Source organism: Arvicola amphibius, chromosome 7, assembly GCF_903992535.2.
Source record: "Arvicola amphibius chromosome 7, mArvAmp1.2, whole genome shotgun sequence".
NCBI lineage: Eukaryota > Metazoa > Chordata > Mammalia > Rodentia > Cricetidae > Arvicola > Arvicola amphibius.
In genome coordinates, this window is record NC_052053.1 from 79,072,834 (window position 1) to 79,094,085 (window position 21,252).

Sequence of the window (21,252 nt, forward strand, 5' to 3'; positions counted from 1 at the left end):
CCATTGTTCTTGAGTGCTGGGATTAAAGACATGCATTGCACACAGTCACGTAATATTCAAATTATTGTTTATTTTATGTGTATGTAGTTTTCTGAATATGTCTGTGCACCACATGTGTGCAGTGCTCTTGGAGGCCAGAAGAGGGCTCTATATCTCCCTCAAGCTGTAGTTATAGATAGTTGTGAGTCTCCATATGGATGCTGGGAATTGAAGCTGGATCATCTGGAAGAGCCATCTCCTCAGCCCCCACTTATTTTAAGAAACATTATTTTTAATTTATGCATGTATGTGTGTGTTCTTAACTTACTGAGAAAGCCAGTGCAGTTAGCCTCTCCTGGAGCTAGGGTTACAGGTGGTTGGTTGTGAGCTGCCTGTTATGGGTACTGGTGTTAGACTTAAGTTCAGGATCACAAAGAAAGAGACCACTACAATTAAAGTGCCCTTTTTATTTTGAGACAGTGTCTTTCCATGTAGTCCTCACTGTCCTGGAATGCACTATGTAGACCAGACTGGTCCCAGACTCGCAGAGATCCACCTGCCTTTGCCTCACAAGTGCTGTCTTGAAAGGCCTGCATCACTGAGATTGCCCTCAACTGAAGTGACCTGAAAAAGCACAACTTTATTCTTGATCAAGAGGGTGTGTTCAGAAGAGTGAGCACATCTGGATAGGACGTGAACTTGGTTTTTATTCTAATAGCTGGTGACTGGGTCTCTTCTCTATTGCCTGGGGTCTGACCTCTCACAGTCTTTCAAGATTGGTCTCAAAGGAAATGAAAGAAAGCCACTTAACTCACAGCAGAGCCTTTGTGTAAAGCAAGGTTTTACTGGTTGTGTATGGGGTTAAAACATCTGCATAAAAGTCTTTGAATTCCTTGTCATAAACATAAGTTTTACAGTGTTTGGTAGAAAGAAAAAAAAAGGTCCTAATGTTTAATGTTCTTCTCACTGGAAACCAAATTTGGGTACTGTACAACAGCACCATGTGCTCAGGGCCAGATGATGCTGAGTTGCCATAGCAATCACTTTCTTCACCAACTGGTCATCTCCCTAACCTTACCTCTGCTTCTCCCTGTTTCTTTAAAACTGATAGATATTTTGGGGACTTTACCAACTTTTGAGTTTGTTGAAGATAAAATAGGGCTAAAATTAAGATTTTAATTTAAAGGTGTATATTAAAGGCCAGAATTCAGTCTAAGATCTTTGATATTTTATGTCATTTTTGTGTAATTTTTTTATGATGCATGCATGTAATGATTGCTAACATGCTTGACTTGAAATCTTTCTTCTCTTTGCTTCTAGAATGAAAGACTTAAAAAGCTTTACACTGACCTAGAGGAAAAGCACGAAGCATCAGAACTGCAGATAAAGCAGCAGTCTGCGAGTTACCGCACTCAGCTGCAGCAGAAAGAGGCAAGAGCTCATCCTCATTCCTTTATTCTTACTGCATGGCTGTTTTATAGTCATGAAAGTATTAAAAATACCAAATTTAATAAACTTGGGGAAATTCCTATTTTATTTCATAAGCTCACTTTCAGGAAGAGTAAATTCTAGCTTTTAAAAGAGTCTTTTATATAATGATTTGTTGCTTATAATTTCTGATATTTATGAAATAGGATTTAATGTATGTTTTCAAAATCATTTATTTAAATTCTTTTGCAGTGCTTAGAAGTGAATCCAGGACCCTGCATATGCTAGATATTTTTTTAAGTTAACTTTAAAGTTAGTATGATTTTTGCTAGTGATATTTTGTAAAAATACATTTTGACTGTACATGTTAATGTATTTTGTATTGGCATGTACTTGATTTTCCACATAAAAATATATTAGTTTTTCAATTTAATTTTTTTACAAATGTTTCTATTTTCTTTTAGTTTGACTAAAATGATTATTTTAGCATTATTTTATTTTTTCTTTGAAGTCTTAATAATTGATAATATGTAGGTATTATATAATTTAACCAATGTCACCCTGATTTCTGTTGTGTTTAATACATATGTAGAGTTCAGTAAATGCTTACATTAAGTTGAACCACTTCTTATTTTATTATCCAGATCATTTGGATATTCTTTAGTTTGTTAACTATTCGTTTCTACCACAATCATCTCTGGGATTTTGAATTTGAACGAGGACTGGGACTGTAGCTCAGTTGTTGAGCAGAGTACTTGTCTTGCATGGGTGGCCCTGGGTTCAGTTCCCAGCACCACAAAACAAAGCTAAAATACAACAAAATACAAAATTTAGATGAATTGATTTCTAGTTCTTCTGGTGATATGTTAAAGTAGAATAAAAATATACTTCTTTAAGATAAAAATAAACAGAGCTAAAGTTCCTAATCTGATAGTTGATGATTTTATATTAAAATAAGTTACTGCAAGAATAAAAAAGATAAAAAAGTAGAGATGCAAGTTCAAATTAAGGTTATATGCCTGTCTTTCTTTTCAGTACTGAGGGTCGAACCCAGCACCTTGCACATGTTCAAGCATTTCACAACTAAGCTATATTCTAGCTCTCTTCCTAAAATTATTTTTAAGAGAGGATCTCTTATAGTCCAGTCTGGCCTCAAACTTGCTCTGAGCCTCCTCCTGTCACAGTCTCCCAGAGTGCAGGGATTGCAACATGTGCTACTATGCCCCATTTTATTTACTGCTGGGGATCAATCCAAACTTGATGCTTACTAGGAAAAGCAACTCTACCAACTGAGCTACATCACTAGCTTTATTTGGGTGGTGATGGAAGGTTTATGTGTGTGTGTTGCTTTTGCTTGCTTGCTTTCTTTCTTTCTTTCTTTCTTTCTTTCTTTCTTTCTTTCTTTCTTTCTTTCTTTCTTTCTTTCTTTCTTCCTTTTATTTTTGATATAGTCTTGTGAAGTAGCCCTGTCTGCTCCAGCATTTACCCTGTATAGCCCTGGATGTACTCAGATTTGCAGCAATACCTCTTGCCTCAGCCCCTGACTTCTGAGGTTATAGATATGTGCCACCACACTTAGCTTTATAAGTTGCTATTGGCAACCTGCAGCTAGAACTCTGCTTAAAAATTCAGGAGTTTTTTTTTTTTTTTCTGTTATCTCTCTAAATAAGGTCAGGTTTTCATTGGCTCTTCTTGGCTAGTTAAAGCAAAGGCCTCTTTTAATGCATTTTTTTTCTAAGACTCATGGGCTGATAATCGTAGTCTGACTGTGTTATCTTATCTAGAAAGATTGGGTTAATAAATTAAAGCATTTTTCAGTCCTGTTGTGCAGAACAGTGCAAAGTTACCCCTGTTTCATGGACCTTTGAGGCCTAAATTGAGCCATTCTCTGGATTACCTAGATTACCTAAAGCAGGAGAGTTCTAAGAAAACTTTTTTTGTTCATTTATTATGTATACAATATTCTGTCTGTGTATGCCTGCAGGCCAGAAGAGGGCACCAGACCTCATTACAGATGGTTGTGAGCCACCATGTGGTTGCCGGGAATTGAACTCAGGACCTTTGGAAGAGTAGGCAATGCTCTTAACCACTGAGCCATCTCTCCAGCTTTTGAATGTATAAATTGCACAGCTTTTGTTTTACTTCATGTCTAATAATGATAAACAGAGCTCTGAAAAATTACCTTTATTTCGATGATAGCAAACTTAATGTTCCACTTAGAAATTCATTGCTTTAGTTAACATATGAGTGAAATTCTAATCTTCATACTATTTGAACATTATCCTAACTTTATGGGAATTATGTTTGTATTTCAAATTTCAAGATTTCAAATAACAGTCTTGTGGTTAGGGTATGGTGGAATACGTGGATTCACTTAATTGCTATTATTGGATCTTCATGCCTTTCCACACATGAATTTATAAAAAGGCCAATAAGCAGTGTTAAATAAATATAAGTTCTCTAAAACATGGATTGTAAATACATAGGAAGAAGTCAGCCACCTTAAAGCAAGACAGATTGCACTACAGGATGAATTACGCAGACTGCAGTCGGCTGCCCAGTCTGTACATTCAGGATCTGGCAGGGTACCAGCAGCCGCTGCATCACCTTCATTCAGTTACGGCGTCAGTCCTCATGCGCCAGCTTTCCGTGAAGACGACATGGACTTTGGTGATATGATTTCATCACAACAAGAAATAAATAGATTATCAAATGAAGTTTCACGACTTGAATCTGAACTTGGACACTGGAAACATATTGCTCAGGTTGGTAAAATTTGGGTGTATTTGTGAAAACTATGAGTTCATAAAAATGCTTAGGCAGAGCATCTGGAACTGGAAATTCTTGACTACAAAAGTAGAAAAGGTATATTTGTTTTCTATGCAGCATTCGGCTGGAACTAACAATTTAGAGGCCTGGATCCCTTCTTTGTTTCTACCGCCTAGAGCAGTAAGTCTAACTGCAGCATCTGGTGCATATGCTATCTGATCAAGAGCCATTGTTACCTAGTTACCATGCAACCTCTGTGCATACTGGGAGAAAAGAAGTGGTGTGCTGATTTAAACAATCCGTGCCCTACTCATAATTTTACTGAAAATAAACCTTTTAACTTTTTATCTACCACCTAACTTGTGGCACAGCACACTAACCTTCCCCTCCAGAATTTTCTGATGATTTAATTCCCTTTCTTAACTAACTTTCTCCAGTAAAGAGTACACCAGATATGAACTAGCCACTCCGTGGATCTGTGTGGGTGTGTGGTGTGAGTGTGTGAAAACTCTTACATGATTTGCCATGGGGCAAAATAATTCCAGCCCTGGTATCTGTTAGGGCTGGGGAATTACTCATTTTAGAGTATATATGACTGGGAATGAGGGACAGTGTAGAACGATGTAGAAGAAAGAGCAAGAGAAGCAAGGGAGAATTAGTAGAAATGAGAAAAAAGAGAATAGAGAGAATAAAGAAACTTGTACAGACAATTCCCACCGTGAGTAGATTTCTTACCCCTCAGATCTTTACTCTCAGATTTCTAACCTCCCTGTAACTATCCATGGCGTCTTTAATTGAACCCTGAAAGGGAATCTTTAAGGCGAAAACTTTTAAGGCTCCCTAAATCTTCTCACTTCCTGTGCCCCCCGAATGTCTTATGTTGCTCAAGCTGGCATGAACTTGTCATTTTCCTTTCGTAGCCTCTTTGCCTTGCGAGGTTATTGGTGTACGCAACTGCACTTGCTCAGATAGACATTTTTTTCTTAGTTTTTTGAGACAGAGTTTTACTTTTTAGCTCCGGAATTCATTTTGTAGAATTTGTCTGGCCTCGAACTCACAGAGATCCTCTTGCCTCTGCCTCCCGAGTGCTGGGATTAAAGGCGTGCACTGGCCCAGATAGATATCTTGACTGGAGCTTTGAAGTCTTACCATTATATATATTTTTCAATTCTATAGTAGGTTTGGTTCAGTAACATGTCATATAATAAATGTTAATAAAGATAAATGAGTGAATACTAGAGGTTTGGTTGAGTAGTGGAGAGGGGTAATGGATAGATGTTGAGCAAATACAAACATACCTAAACATGACAGAAATTAGTTCTGAAGTTCTTTGTATATTAGGGTGACTATGGATAAAAGTAATAATATATATTTCAAAATAGCTAGAAGAGAGGATTTTGGATACTGTCATTACAATAAACATTTGAGATGATGATTCTAACCACTCTGCTTTGAATATTGTGTGGTGTAGTGATATTTCATTTGCATTTTAATACATAAAGCTTGCCTGAAGATCAGAATGCGAAACAACCACACTAGTCATCCATAGAGGCCAGGTAGTGGTGGCACACACACACTTTAATCCCAATAGCCACACTAGTCAGCCACAGAGGCTAGGCAATGGTAGTGCATGCCTTTAATTCCAGCACTAGAGAGGAATATAAGGTGGGATGAGACAGGAACTCACTCACTTTCAGTCTGAAGATTTCATAGAGGTAAGACCTCTTTAGTGGTTGGCTACTTTGCTTTTCTGATCTTCATGTTAAACCCCAATATCTGTCTCTGGGTTTTTATTATTTGTGCTATATCATAGTATGTACATAAACTGAAACACCACAGTATAGCTCATAAATATGCATAATTACTAGATATAAATTAAAAAATATAAAGATTATGAACAATGTATAAAATTTAAAAATTTAATTGTGTGTGTATGTAGGTAGTTAGGGTGTGTGTGTGTCCATGTGCATAGATACGTGCATGTGAGTGTAGATACCTATGAAAGCCAGAGACGTCAGTCTCCTGGAGCTCAAGTTTACAGGCAGTTCTGGGCTGTCTGACATGGATGCTGGTAATTGGATGCAAATCCTGGAAGAACAGCGTGTATTCTTAACCATTAAGCCATCTCTCTAGCTCTGACAGTATATAACATTGAAAGGAATCTAAAGTTTTTTGGTCAAACAAAAATTATTCTGTATTAAGATAGAGACCTTATGGGTAAAGTCATTTTGTCTTTAGTTTATTTGAGACAGAATCTTATGTCACTTAGGCTGGTCTTAAACTTCTGTGTAGTCAGGATGATCTTGAACCTCTGATCCTCCTGGCTCTAAGGGCTGGCTTATAGGTTTTATCTCAGGGACTCCTAAATCACTCTACTAATGGAACTACACCCACAGTCCTGTATAAAATCATATTTATTTATTTTTTTCAAACAATACGTAGCTCTTGCTATTCTGGAACTCACTATGTAGACCAGGTTGGCATTGAACTCACAAAAATCCACCTGCCTCTCGAGTTTTGGGATTAAAGGCATGCACCATTATTACAGGCATAAAATCATTTTAATAAAATTTGTGCTGGCATTGATATTGGGTAACTTTTGATTATCTTAGGAAGCTATTCAGTTATCATTATACTCATATTTTGGCTAGCTAATAAAATATTCTTCTTTTCTATAGTAGCTTTATTTTGTAAAACTATTATCTCAACTAGTTGAAAAGTTCTTGACTATGATGTCTTTTATTTACTATGTACTAATAGACTCAAGACTTTGTAAAGTATATGACATTCTTTATCAGAATATGTCTGGGAAGTGCTCTTATTTTACAAAACAATAACCTTTTAATAAAGTTAGTTTGTGACTTTTTGTTTTACAGGAAAAAAAATCAGTGTAATTGTTTTGTAATTTTTTCTTTCTGAACTAAGGTGCAGGGAACACAGAGTTCTGATCAAATCGAAATCTGCAAGCTGCAAAATATTATTAAGGTAAATCAAACTGCAATTGCCAATGTCTTCTATGCAATTAACATCTATATATTAAAGATATAAGCTAAATTAGTAGAACTCTTATGATACTCAACTGTTTTGCTCTTTACAATAAAGTATGCCCAAGAACATTTGGTTTTAAATGTTTTCTCAGTAATCCTAAATCTGTGTTTTTCTGTTCCTCCTATTCCTAGTTTGATGACATTTTAAGGGTTTGAGCTTAAAGAATATTGGCTAAAATGCTAATATTCACTGTAAATAACTATTTTACATCAGTGATAGAATTTTGTTGGCTTTTGTCAGTTTTCCCTTTATGAGAAAAGTTTTGGTTACGTATTTTCATCATGGCAGTGAATTGTTTTTAATTGTAGTCAGGGACAGAACCTTTAGTCTTGGCTCAGTGTTACATTGCAAGTGTAGGTAGATCCCAGAACCAGAATCCTAGCTGCACCCACTATCAGCTGTGCTGCTTGGGCATGTTACATAACCTTCCCCATAGTCTGTTCATCAGTCAGAACACCCATCTTTCAGGGTTGTTCAGAGATGTCAGTATAAAGATCAGTGCTGGTGCATGGATCTGTAGGATTCCAGAATTATTTTCTTGTCAGGAAGTAGCAGCTACTTATTTTTAGGATCCTTGGTGATACACAACAAGAACCTTTTTGACTTGGTAAAGCAAAAGTTTTACTAACTGGACCCAAAGTCATCTGTGTCAGAGGGACAGGAGTGGGAGCAGCTCTGTGACCCTCCCAGAACAAGCTAGGCAGGCTTGAAGATGCAGCTCTCATGGTGGTTCTCCAGATCAGGACCTGTAGAAGTCTGTCAGCTTGAGTGGAGTCACTGCTCTTGGCAGTTTGGGAGTTCAAGCCTGACAAAGCATGATTGAGCAAGAGAACAGCAGCAGAAAGGAAGTCCTGTATGGACTGAAGAACTCGAATCTGTTAGAGCAGCGTTAGTCTTACAGACGACATAACTAAGTGATACATCCAGCATCCTAAACATAGGCTGTGCTGGCAGCATGGACTGCATTCCTTAGAATGAGAATGTGACTAGCTGTGCTCGTCATCAGAGGTTTGCAGTGACCCCACTGCTTTCACCATCCAAGATTAGTCAGAGAGCTAGATGTGGCTATATGCACCTGTAATCCCAGCGCTAGGGAGGCTGTGGCAGGAGGATTATCACATGCTCAAGTTGAGCCTGAGCTATAGATTGAGTTCCTGACCAACCGGGGCTGCATAACAAGAAAGACCTGATTCAACAGCAACAACAAAACAAAGCCAGGTTCTTAACTCTAGTATCGAGGAACTATGTTATTATCAAAAGAAGGTGTTCTCTGCCACTGGAATAAGGGAAAATATATCTTATCTATCTTTTGTTTCATTGTGTTCTTGATGTTTCTCCATTAAAAATAAGACAACTTTTTAAAACTCTAAGAAGGCATGGATCTGTCTGAGTTGTCCTAATTTGGGGACTGTGGTTGAATGTTTTTCATCTTAAATATGTTCAAATAATTAATTTCAATAACACAGACTTTTAAACAGCAGTGAGATGAATCACTTTTTACTTATTTATTGATCATACAAGTGGTTAAATTCGTTCTTTTTTTTTAAGGAACTTAAACAGAATCGAAGTCAAGAAATTGATGACCATCAGCAAGAAATTTCAGCATTGCAGAATGTGCATCAACAGAAACTGACAGAGATAGCTCATCGGCATCGAGAGGAGCTAAGTGACTATGAGGAACGAATTGAAGAACTGGAAAAGCTATTACAACAAGGTTATGCGCTTACTGACTTCACAGACTAGACGGCATTGTTAAATAACAAGCCTTAGGTGATTCACAGATCAGAATATCAGAATGCTGTTGTAAACTCAGACCAAGTTCCATGGACTAAGAAGTGACTCATTCTGCTCATTGCTAAGTCTGTGGTGATACTCTCTTGGTCTATAGATATGGAAAAGGCCTTCTGCACTTATGTAATGGGTTACTTTACATTGTTTACTGATGACACTCCAGCAAAAAAAATATTTTGTTTCAAACTTAAATATATAGACTTTTTAGTACTTGGTTCTAATGAAGTATTTGACTTTTTATTTATTTAAAATTATAAGCTAGTAATTTGACTTTTTAAGTTGTCCCAAGTTCTAAAGTCTCTTAAGTCTCTATATTGTATATAGCAAGCAATTAACTTTTTGGAACTTGACATTTTATTCCTCTTGTTTGTTTAATATTTTAGGTGGCTCAGGAGTTGCAGTAACTGATCACTCTAAAATGTTTGATATGCAAAACACCATTCATAGTCTACAGATGGAAAAAGTAGAATCTACAAAAAAAATTGAAGAACTTGAGGATAAAATAAAAGAGATATATGAAAGATTATCTTCTGCAGAGCATGACCAAGAAGTCTGGAAGAGAGAACAGGAACGACTGGAAGTGGAAAAGCGACAGATGACTGAGCAGTGTGAGCGCCTGAAGCTGGAAGGCAGCAAATTGCAACCTCTTGCTCTGGGGCAGAGGGACCTTGTTACAGAGGAGGAGCAGACTCTCCCACAGAGTTCCTCAGTTGCAGAGGTCTTGAGATTGCAGCAAGCTTTGATTGGTATATGTTTGGAACTTATATTGGTGTTTCTTGACACACTAGGTCTTTTTTTAAGACAAGCACTTTAAATTGCATATTCTATGGAAATGACTTTGTCATTTGAGTAGAATTGTGGGATTTGAATTGAGTACCAAATAGGAATTGTCTGCTAATAAGGGTTAAGGCTTAGCAGGTTGTCTCTTAGCCTCCCTTCCTTATTCTTTTAGGTATTTATGTAGAACTCAGTGGTTTTGGAAGCCAGATAGATTTCTGAGAAATGTTTATGGGCATTGGAGTTGTTATTCATAGGTATTGGTGTGTTTCTTAAATGTAGATAGAACAGACCATTGTCTGTAACTAATAAGAGTCCAGACTCTCCAGTTAGGGAATGTAGCATTTCATTGTTACCCTTTGAAGTGATCTATATAGAAGCAAAGGTTTGAGTGATAATAGCCATGGATAAATAGTCTGTTATTTTCCATGCTCCAACTGATACTTAGAATTTTAAATACTAGTATAAAAAATTAGTATTGAGGAAATAGGTAAAACATCAGTATTCATAGATAGGAGGAAAATAGGGAACTCTTCAGCAGAAAATGAGCATTTTATTTTACATTTGTCTTCTTTATATAGTATAGACTCTATATGAACTCATTTATCCCTGCTTTGAAAATTTCCAGCTCTTGTATGCTTGTGTACACCCATATTTCTTTCCTCCCTGCCACTCTATCATGATCTCCTGTCCAGAACGGTCATATAACATGGGTTTTCAACCTAAAATTAAATTCAGAGTAAGATCATCTCTCCTCTCCCTTCCTCATATTCCTTCCCCAACCTTTGGGAAGCAGAATTCTAGAACTCAAACTTGACCAAGCCTTGTAGTTTTTATTTCCTTTATTTTTTTTCATTAAAATTTTTTTTTCTGTATGAGTGATATTTCAGGATTGCATCTGAAAAATCAGGGTTTCTTGGGTGCATAAGCACTGGGAGCTACCACTTAGGCAAAGGGAAGGCAGTTCAGTGGGGATCTGCAACCCCAAGTAGCTGTTGTACTTTTTTTTATAAAATAAGAGTATCATATTGAGGGAGCCACTTAAGTTTGCCTAACAATAGAGCCATTACTGTAGTCCTTCCCACTTTTCCCATTTCTATAGCCATGGACTGACTTCAATCAGTCATAATTGCTGATTGCCTAAGTTAACTATTATGTAGCTCTTAATAGAGTAAGTAGAAAAATGGTTAAAGAACAAGAGAGTTGGGTCTGGAGAAGGCTCAGTTGTTCAGAGTGCTTGCTGCACAGTCATGAGGACTAGCCTTGACACCATCCATGTGTCAAGCTGAGCATCTGTATGTACCTGTTACTTCAGCTCTGAGGGGGCAGAAATAGGAGAATTGCTGTACTAGGCTGGCCTAGAAAACATGAGTCCCAGGTGAAAGAAGAGACCCTGCTTCAAAGGACTACTAGATAGATGGAGAGAGACAGAAGAGGAAACACCTTGTTTTGGCTTGTGAGCCACCACACAGATGAACTCACACATGTAAATCAAGCTTTAAAAAGGACGGTTGGGTAAGAGTATTATCTTCCTTTTAGGTCGGAAGTAGTCCTGTGTGCTACGTGAGTTGCTATCTGCAGGCTTTCCTTTTGAACAGCATTTGGTCCAAAGTGCGTGTTAGAAAGTGTTGGCTTTTTATTCTCTGCTTTCCATCATTCTCCAGTCCGTCTTTTTTCCCTTCAGTTCTGAAGCGAGAATAATATTCAGAAGTGCAAAGCTAGTTAGGCCCCTACTTTCTAGTAGGACCTGGAAGATGAAATCCGAACTTAGTCAATTGGATGTCATATCTCTTCATCTGGTCCCTGTCTGCTTCCTCAGTTTATTCTCATTGCCCAGCTTTGTAAGTTTTAGTCATAGTGGACTCTGTGCTTTCTCAGTAATCTCTAGTAGTCTCTAGTTCTCTCTCCATTATATTTACTGTATTGTCTGGACAGCATGTTCCTGGTTTTTTGGGGGGCCAACTGTTAGCACATTGACTAACCTCCCCCGAGGAGGAGGAGAACTGCACTGCCACTTCCTGGCCCTTTGTTCTCACCTGGTTGGGACTAGATATTGGCCACGTTTGCCCTCACAGTGCTGTACTTGCTATGTCACACTGTATTGTAATCATTGTTTGTTTCTATCACAATTCTATTCTGAATTGTAAGCTCATAAAGAGCAACAGTTGCATTTTTCTGTCCTTTGTCTAACACTGGCTTTGTCATAAATGCTCGGTTGTCCTGAAATGAGCATTAAATGAAGTGCTTTAGTTGATCTCATGATATTCTGTCTCTGGGTTCCTTTTCCAGAACCTTTTTCTCTGTGGATCTGTATGTAGTACATTCATTTCTAAGTCACTTTAGATTGTGAGAGATAATTATACTGTTGCAGTGTAAATTTTTATTTATTGCTTTTCAAGTTTTTCTTTTAAATAACAGTCTTAGACCTGATAAGTTTTTAGCTATTCAAACTAATGGATTATATTTTGAAACACAATCATTACTATTTTTATCAGAATAGTAACTTACAGTGATAATTCTTATACTTTTACATGGATTTTAACATGGTTTTAAGCTTTTACTTTTTATAGTTATGAAATGAAAAATGGCAGAAATGTTTTTTTTTCTTTTCAAACTGTCAACCTACTTGCTAGTGATAAATATACTTTGTTTTAATGGACTGTACCTCTGAGTTTAATGTGAGAGGCAATTATTAAAATATTTTAAGTAATGTCAGGTTCATTTATTGTTTTTACAGATGCTGAAAATGAAATAATGAGACTAAGTAGTTTAAACCAGGTAACTTCTTGTTATGGGAGAAAGTTTTGGGCATTATTTTACTAAGAGAGTTTTGATTCATTGTTTTTGCTTATCTTTGTTTTCTCATAAATTCATGTAAATTTCCCCCAGGAACTTTTAGTAATCTGTGCTTAATGATCACTAACAAAGTTTTTACATTATAAATTGATATGTTTGGTGTGTAATTGGTGACGTGACAGTATAGACAGGAACTGATCCTATATCAAAGTAAGGAAATCATTTTGATTTTTCCTAAAAAAAAAAAAATCAAAGTTTTTTTGAGATAGAGTTTCTCTGTAGCTTTGGAGCCTGTTCTGGAACTTGTTCTGTAGACTAGGCTGTCTTTGAACTCACAGAGATCTGCCTGCCTCTCCCTCCTGAGTGCTGGGATTAAAGGTGTGTGCCACCACCACCTGGCCAAAGTTTTTTTCTTTTAATGTCTGTGTTCTTGTACATGTGTTTGTGTGTATGTGTACCCATATGTATGAAGGTCAGAGAATAATTTTATGGAGTCGGTTCTTTCCTTCCAACTTTACATGGGTTCCTGATTCCAAATTAAGATTGCCAGGTTTGCATAGCACGTGCCTTTACTTGCTGAGCCATTTCGCCGGCCCCTGTGTATTAGTTACAAGTTACTTTTTGAAGACACTTTTATATCTTTTAAATATAATAAATACTGTATAAGAATGTCTACAATGAGTGAATGATTCTAAACTGTCCAACACTGGATTATTTTAACCTTTATATGTTACTAAAAAATATTCTGAGTATAATTATACAAATATGTAGCTAGACTGCTTTCTTATAAACCGAAAATTCTGTGTTATCTGAAAATACTACTTTAACATTTTTATAGGATAACAGTCTTGCTGAAGACAATCAGAAACTTCAAACATGTGTCCAAATTTTAGAAAGAGAGAAGTCATTATTGAGTCAAGAAAAGGTAGGTGCTGTTAAAATGGGATAGAATTAAAATGGTGTGTGTCATAGGTCATGGTTAAGGATCAGTTCATATCAGTGGAATGCTTAACGATAGAGACCTCGCAGTAAGTCTGAGCTCATTGATAGCTTGCCCAGCCAGCTTGGAGTAGCTGGGCAAGGTTCAGAGTGTGAGAGGCTGGCCAGAGTATAGTATGTGCAAACAAACCAGTAGGCGTTCAAGTCTGAGTAGAAGAGATGTGATTCCGATGGGGCCCTGACAGCAGCACCTACAGGTAGGAGAGATGTCTGGCTGATGTTCCCCACAGTCCCTGTGGTGGTAGGTATAAATTTCTTATAGTTGAACAGTGAAGACGGGTAGCTTTGCTATTAGAATCTTTTTTTTAAGCGTTAGTAGCAAAGATGGTATAGAGTGCTATGATACACTATTTAATATAGGAAGGAGCATTATGTTTGCCTCGTAAATACATACTGAAAAGCTTCATGCCTCTGTTATGTGGCCTCCTACCCAAAGACAGTCTGTGTTTCAAATTCTTAGAATACCACTATTCCTGGGTATGTCAATACATGTCTGGCTCTGCATATATATCTTTAAGAAATAGCAGTGTCAACATGCTATTCTGTGTCCCCTAAAATTTTAGTTTCAGCTTCTTTCTACATCAGTATATAGGCAGTGTTGTCAGAGAGGCGTGATAGGTTGTAGTGTACAGCCCTGAACATGAGACGGCTGCTGCTGTTTTCCACAGAGCACCAGTAGTGACTCACATCACTGTTCTTTTTTTTTTTTAATTTACTTATTTTATTATGTATACAATTTCTGTCTGCATGTATGCCTGTAGTCCAGAAGAGGGCACCAGACCTCATTACAGATGGTTGTGAGCCACCATGTGGTTGCTGGGAATTGAACTCAGGACCTTTGGAAGAGCAGGCAATGCTCTTAACCTCTGAGCCATCTCTCCAGCCCCCACATCACTGTTCTTACTGCCATGTGTGTGCTGCTTCTGGTTCTGCTCCCACGGATCCTCCTCTTTATCTAACTGGCCTAACTATGCTTTTTAGTTGTAGGCCTCTCTTCCCAGACCCTGTAGGGCCTCCCAGCTTTTCTTACGTTTTCAATTTTCTTGTCACCGTTAGAAGTCGCTGTAACTCCTCGCTGAATTGCATTTGTTTCCTCACTTAGTAATGCCAGATGTGCTCCTCGATCAGCCCAAAAAAGGTTATCTGTGGTTCTCCTAAATGGTCAGATAACTTTAGAAAGATTTAAGGAAATAATGCTTTCTTTCTTTTCTTTTTCTTCTTTCTTCCTTTTTTACAATTTGTTTATTTTTATTTTATGTGTACGAGTGTTTTGCCTGTATGATGTATATGGACCACATGTATGCCTGGTGTCTGTCAAGGCCAAAAGAGATTATCAGATTCCTTGGAACTACAGTTACAGGCTGTTGTGAGCCAGATGTTGGGAACCAAACGAGTCTTTTATGAGAGCAAAGGTTCTTAACTACTAAGCTGTCTGTTCACCTTTCACCTACCTTTTTTTTTTGTTATTGTTGTTTTTTTGAGATAGGGTCTCACTCTGTATCCTAGACTGACCTGGCCTGTTATTCACTATATAGCCTCGGAATGGCCTCAAAATTATAGCAGCCCTCTTGCTTCACCCCCAAAAGTGCTGGGATGACAGTCATGAACCCCTACACCTGGCTCCATCTTTCAAGGACAGTTCAGAATAAGTGTTTGAATTGAAAGGAAATGAGAGATGGTGGCAATACTCTCATACAGTTTTATAGGCCTCTTTTATATGGAACTATTAGGTTCTTTAAAGGAAATTGAGATTATTTATTTCAAAGTTGATCTCAGAAAAATTCAGTTTTAAAAAGCTTGGGGAAGAAGACTTTATGTACCTTATAACAAACATAAGCATGAGAAAATGATGTTGAATCAATCATAGAGGACTATTTAACTTCCTAGGTTTTCTAAGGAAATGTTATTACATATTAGATTATTAAAAACCTGTGTAGGTCTGTGTTTAGTAATGTTGGGTTTTTGAGAAGGGAGCCTGGTGGTCTTGCTCAGAAGGTAAAGGATACAGGTTCATTCTTCAGTTAAGAGAAGGTTTTGTATACTAATAGAATCATATAATAAGTAAGTTCCTTTAATGAAAAAAGTGGACTTTTTATCTTCTAATTAGAGCTAATAGTCTGAATGAGTACTAATTTTCTTCATTTTTATTTACTTTGTCTGGGTGTTAGGGAGTGGATGGGAGAGAAGAGATTGAGGACTTTTATTAAGTGTGTGTTTGGTAGGTATAAGGATAAGGGTGATATCCATGGGAATAGAATAGAAAAGGCTCTCCGTCCTAGGAATGGTCCTCTGCAAAAAAGGTAGGGCTAGAAGGTGAGTGCAGAGTGTGTAGAAATGCTCTGCTTGGAGCTATATGTGAAACTGTATGTGACTGAAGGCTGTGACTTGTTCCAAATGCAAAGGATTTAAAATAGATACCCCTGTTATTATAGGTTATTCATGCCTGTAAGGTTCACTTTTTGATGTCTCTTCTTGAATGATGGCTTGTCCTGCTTTCCCTGTCCTCTTGTCATTTAAGGAAGAACTTCAGATATCACTTTCCAAACTGAACAATGAGTATGAAGCCATTAAAAGTACAGCTACAAGGGACATAGATTTGTTTTCTCAAGTTCGTGACTTGAAACTTAACTTGGAGGTGAAGGAACAAGAACTGAATCAGAGTATTCATGAAAATGAAATACTCACGGCTGAGTTGGAAGAACTGGACAAGCAGAACCAAGAGGCTACTAAGGTAAAACTGCATTAAATATGGTGGGTCATGAGGAACACACTCCAGCCAGTCGTCTGGGTACTGAACTAACATAGACAGGGATATACTTTGGTGGTTTCATATTTTAGTTTGCTTTTGATATAATCAAAAGAGATGCGACTTTGTCTCTAAAGTACTAGTTAGTAAAGTATGCTTTAAATTTGTGGAACATATCTCGGAACATACTCATCTCACTGAGTTAGGATATGTGAACAAGCAAGCATGAGTTTGCTTTGGTAAACTATGTACAGAGATAGTTAGCAGCTTGTGGGCTACTGTTTGTTGATGCTTGCTTTGGTGTTTAAAAGTTAGAAAAAGAACGTGTGATTAACCTTTTCTGATTTTAGATTTTTACTCCTAAAATAATAAACTTTGGGTTTTTTTTTTTGTTTTTTGTTGGGCTTTTTTTTGTTGTTTTTTCGAGACGAGGTTTCTCTGTGTGACAGTCCTGGCTGTCCTGGAACTCGCTTGGTAGACCAGGCTGGCCTTGAACTCATTGAGATTTGCCTGCCTCTGCCTTCCAAGTGCTAGATTAGAAGCATGCACCACCACTACCCAGCCTAAAATGAAAAACTTTTGTAAATTATTTTGTGAGATATAGTGGAATAGAAAGTTATTTTAAAAGAAGGATTAGAAATACTCACTTTATTATTATATGATGTATGAAATTTTACAAAATTTTCTTTAGATACTGACATGAGAAAGTGTCACAAAGTTACTGTACAAATTAATTTTTCTTTCAGCATGTGATTTTGATAAAAGATCAGCTATCAAAACAGCAAAGCGAAGGAGAGAGTGTCATCAAGAAACTAAAAGAAGATCTAGATGATGAAAAACAGAGAATCCATCAACTCGAAGATGATAAAATGAACATTACCAAAGAGTTAGACATGCAGAAAGAAAAGCTAACTGACAGTGAACGGGCACTAAGTGATTTACAGTTAACCAAACAGAAGCTTGAAGATAAAGTAGAAGATTTAGTAGATCAACTAAGTAAATCAGAGAAAAATAATGTCAGCATTCAGAAGGAGAACCGTGAACTGAGGGAACACATCAGGCAAAATGAGGAGGAGCTGTCCACGGTCAGGAGTGAGTTGACACGGTCTCAAACCCAAGGCTCTAACAGTAATTTGAAGGATGATTTACTTAAGGAAAGGGAAAATGAAGTTAGAAACTTGAAGCAGAATCTTTTAGAAATAGAAGAGCTGAATGAACATTTGAAGCAAGTTGCTTTTGATCTCAGAACAGAAAATGAAAAGTTGGTTGTAGCATGTGAGGATGTAAGAAATCAGTTGGAAGAATCTATTGCTGGCAACAACCAGATTTCTCTGGAAAAAACTGCCTTGCTGGAGACTCTGAAATGCGAAAAGGCACAGCTAGAAGCAGAATTGTGTGGAGCTGAAAAGAGGCTGTTGGAGGAAGCGAACAAATACAAGCAAACTATTGAGGAACTGTCCAGCGCACGCAGCCTGAGTACCTCTGCCTTACAGTTGGAACATGAGCACTTAATTCGGCTCAGCCAGCAAAAAGACTCTGAAATAGCAGGGCTCAAAAAAAGTATTGAGCAAATGGATACTGAACATCAACAAATGAAGGAAACTTTATTGTCTAGTTTAGAAGAGCAGAAACAACTGACACGACTTATAAACGAAAAAGAAAATTGTATTGTGAAACTTAAAGAAAACAGTTCAGAACTGCAGGAGGAATTGGACAGATGTGCTCAGGCCTTAAGAAACAATGAGGCTCTAAGGCAGACGGTAGAGGAAAAGGATAGAAGTCTTGGATCCATGAAAGAAGAGAACAACCACTTGCAAGAAGAACTGGAGCGGCTCAGGGAACAGCAGAGTCGGACTATGCCCGTGCTTGAGCGTAGAACCCTTGACAGCACCACAGAGCTAGAGTCTGAGCTGTCTAAGCTCCACGTCATCAAGGATAATTTGGAAGAAGAAATTAAACAGCACCAGAAGATGATTGAAGATCAAAACCAGAATAAAATGCAACTGCTCCAGTCTCTACAGGAGCAGAAGAAAGAAATGGATGAGTTAAGATACCAGCATGAACAAATGAGTATCACACACACCCAGCTCTTTTTAGAAAAAGATGAGGAAATTAAGAACTTGCAAAAAACAGTTGAACAAATAAAAGCCCAGTTGCATGAAGAAAGACGGGGCATTCCAACAGAGAATTCTGATATTTTTCAAGAAACAGAAGTTCAGAGCCTTAATATAGAAAATGAAAGTGAAAAGCATGATTTATCCAAAGCTGAAATGGAAAGGTTAGTGAAGGGGATAAAAGATCGGGAGCTGGAGATTAAGCTTCTGAATGAAAAGAATCTGTCTTTAACTAAACAGATAGATCAGCTGTCCAAAGATGAAGTTGGCAAGCTCACTCAGATTATCCAGCAGAAAGACTTGGAGATACAAGCGCTTCATGCCAGGATTTCCTCAGTTTCCTATTCTCAAGATGTTGCATACCTCCAGCAGCAGCTGCATGCCTACGCTATGGAAAGAGAGAAAGTCATGGTTGTCTTAAATGAGAAGACAAGGGAAAATAGCCAGCTGAAAACAGACTATCACAAGATGATAGATATTATTAGTGCCAAAGAAGCAGCCCTTATTAAGTTGCAAGATGAGAATAAAAAAATGTCTGCTAGATTTGAAAGTAGTGGTCAAGATATGTTTAAAGAAACTATTCAGAATTTATCACGGATTATTCGAGAAAAAGACATTGAAATAGATGCACTGAGTCAGAAGTGCCAGACCCTGCTGACAGTGTTGCAAACTTCTGGAGGAGTCAATAGTAACCAGTTTGAGGAGCTCTTACAGGAACGTGACAAGCTAAAACAGCAAGTGAAGAAGATGGAAGAGTGGAAACAGCAGGTGATGACCACCGTCCAAAATATGCAGCATGAGTCAGCCCAGCTTCAGGAAGAGCTCCATCAACTTCAGGCCCAAGTTTTGGTTGATAGTGATAACAATTCTAAATTACAAGTAGATTACACAGGCCTTATTCAAAGTTATGAGCAGAATGAAACCAAACTGAAGAATTTTGGGCAGGAATTGGCACAAGTTCAGCAAAGCATAGGGCAGCTTTGTAACACCAAGGACCTTCTTTTAGGAAAACTTGATATTATGTCACCCCAGCTCTCTTCTGGCTCATCACTTACCACTCAGTCAGCAGAGCCTCTGAAGACAAGCCAGTCTGCTGGGCCGTGTGAGTCCTCTCAGTTGCTTCAACAAGAACTGGATGACCTGAGAAGGTCACTACAGGAAAAAGATGCCACAATCAGAACACTCCAGGAAAACAACCAGAGACTGTCAGAGTCCGTGGCTGCCTCCTCAGAGGTAGGGAGAAGAGAACACAAACAAACCGATTTGGAAATCAAGCAGCTGAAGGAGAAACAAGAGGTTTTACAAAACTTACTTAAGGAAAAAGACCTCTTAATCAAAGCCAAAAGTGACCAATTGCATTCTTCAAATGAAAATTTCACTAACAAAGTGAATGAAAATGAGCTTCTGAGACAAGCAGTGACAAATTTGAAGGAGAGGATATTGATTTTAGAAATGGACATTTCTAAATTAAAGGGGGAAAATGAAAAAATAATCGAAACTTCCAGGGGGAAGGAAACAGAATACCAGGCGCTACAAGAGACCAACATGAAGTTTTCCGTGATGTTGCGAGAAAAAGAGTTTGAATGCCATTCGATGAGAGAGAAGGCTCTTGCTTTTGAACAACTCTTGAAAGAAAAAGAACAGGTATGTTCTCAGTGGAGTATGCAGACAAATGTTGATGACCAAGGAGCCTTTTTAATGGGTTAGTTACTTTATTGCTACTGTTTCTGAGGAAGTCTGACCTTGCTCACTTAGGACTACTTATTTAAAGGTATTTTGGGTTCTTTTTTTTTACTCGCCTCTATCTCACAGAGATCCTCCTGCCTCTGTCTCCTGAGTGCTGGGATCAAAGGTGTGTGCCACCACTGCCTGGCATGGCAAGCATTCTATTTAGAAGCTATTTTCTCAGCTGATCAGAGGGAAGTTTTGAAGTCACTTTGATCGCATTTTAGGCACATTTTAGTAGCTTCTATAAATGGCCAACATTTTAAAGATTTGTGAATGAAAGGGAAGCCCTAAGAGATATCTTTGATCATGAGCTATTGTAATACTACTTTTAAAATGTATGTATATATTTGTGTATATATGAAAGAAACTGAAAAGGTGCAGAAACCAGCCGGGCGGTGGTGGCGCACGCCTTTAATCCCAGCACTCGGGAGGCAGAGGGAGGCGGATCTTTGTGAGTTTGAGACCATCCTGGTCTACAGAGCTAGTTCCAGGACAGGCTCCAAAGCTACAGAGAAACCCTGTCACGAAAAACAAAAAAACAAAAAACAAAAAACAAAAAAAAAAAAGCTGCAGAAACCCCAAATTATCCATGTAACATGTGATAAACTATTATAAAAATATGCTGGGTGATCTATTCAGTTGACTTTATATAATATTTATTATTTGTTATGTGTGTGTGCTCCTGGCACAGTGGACACATCTAAGTCAGAGAGTATCTTTCGAGGGTCTCTACTCTCTGAGTTTCTTGGATCAAAAATCAAGTCATTGGGCTTAGCTACTTTTCTCCACTGAGCCATCTTGCTGGCCGTGAATTGACTCTAATGGATCGGTTCATGGTTTGAAGCATGTTTGAAGTAGTTCCTTAGATAGAATAGGCTCTGTCAATACCCCAGTTCCTGCTCTTCACTTATAGAACTCTGGGTATGTTTGGGTCATACTGGTTTGTTTATTCACTCTTAAAATGGAGAGCCATAGCAGTTCTATGAAAAGTGCCAGTAGCTTTAGATGTGTTCAGTGGCTTGCATGCTCACCCTAAGCTCCTTTAGTGAGCTTGTTTTAGTGGCTATGTTATGTGTT

The 21,252-nt window shown here is 37.8% G+C and overlaps 1 protein-coding gene across 4 annotated transcripts in view; it reads left to right on the top strand.

The window, feature by feature from the left end:
• Positions 1 to 21,252, top strand: part of Trip11 (thyroid hormone receptor interactor 11) — an 87,580-nt gene that overhangs the window by 11,361 nt on the left and 54,967 nt on the right. For 3 of the 4 annotated variants that reach the window (XR_005286138.1, XR_005286139.1, XM_038335958.1), the window contains exons 3-11: positions 1,300 to 1,410; positions 3,894 to 4,172; positions 7,102 to 7,161; positions 8,773 to 8,938; positions 9,399 to 9,761; positions 12,530 to 12,570; positions 13,427 to 13,513; positions 16,106 to 16,318; positions 17,080 to 20,091. Coding sequence is in view for 2 of the 4 variants with exons in the window: in XM_038335958.1 (XP_038191886.1) it covers positions 1,300 to 1,410; positions 3,894 to 4,172; positions 7,102 to 7,161; positions 8,773 to 8,938; positions 9,399 to 9,761; positions 12,530 to 12,570; positions 13,427 to 13,513; positions 16,106 to 16,318; positions 17,080 to 20,091 (4,332 nt within the window). In the remaining 2 variants the exon portion in view is untranslated. The remainder of the gene's footprint in view (positions 1 to 1,299; positions 1,411 to 3,893; positions 4,173 to 7,101; positions 7,162 to 8,772; positions 8,939 to 9,398; positions 9,762 to 12,529; positions 12,571 to 13,426; positions 13,514 to 16,105; positions 16,319 to 17,079; positions 20,092 to 21,252) is intronic. The other variant, XM_038335959.1, reaches the window with a different exon arrangement.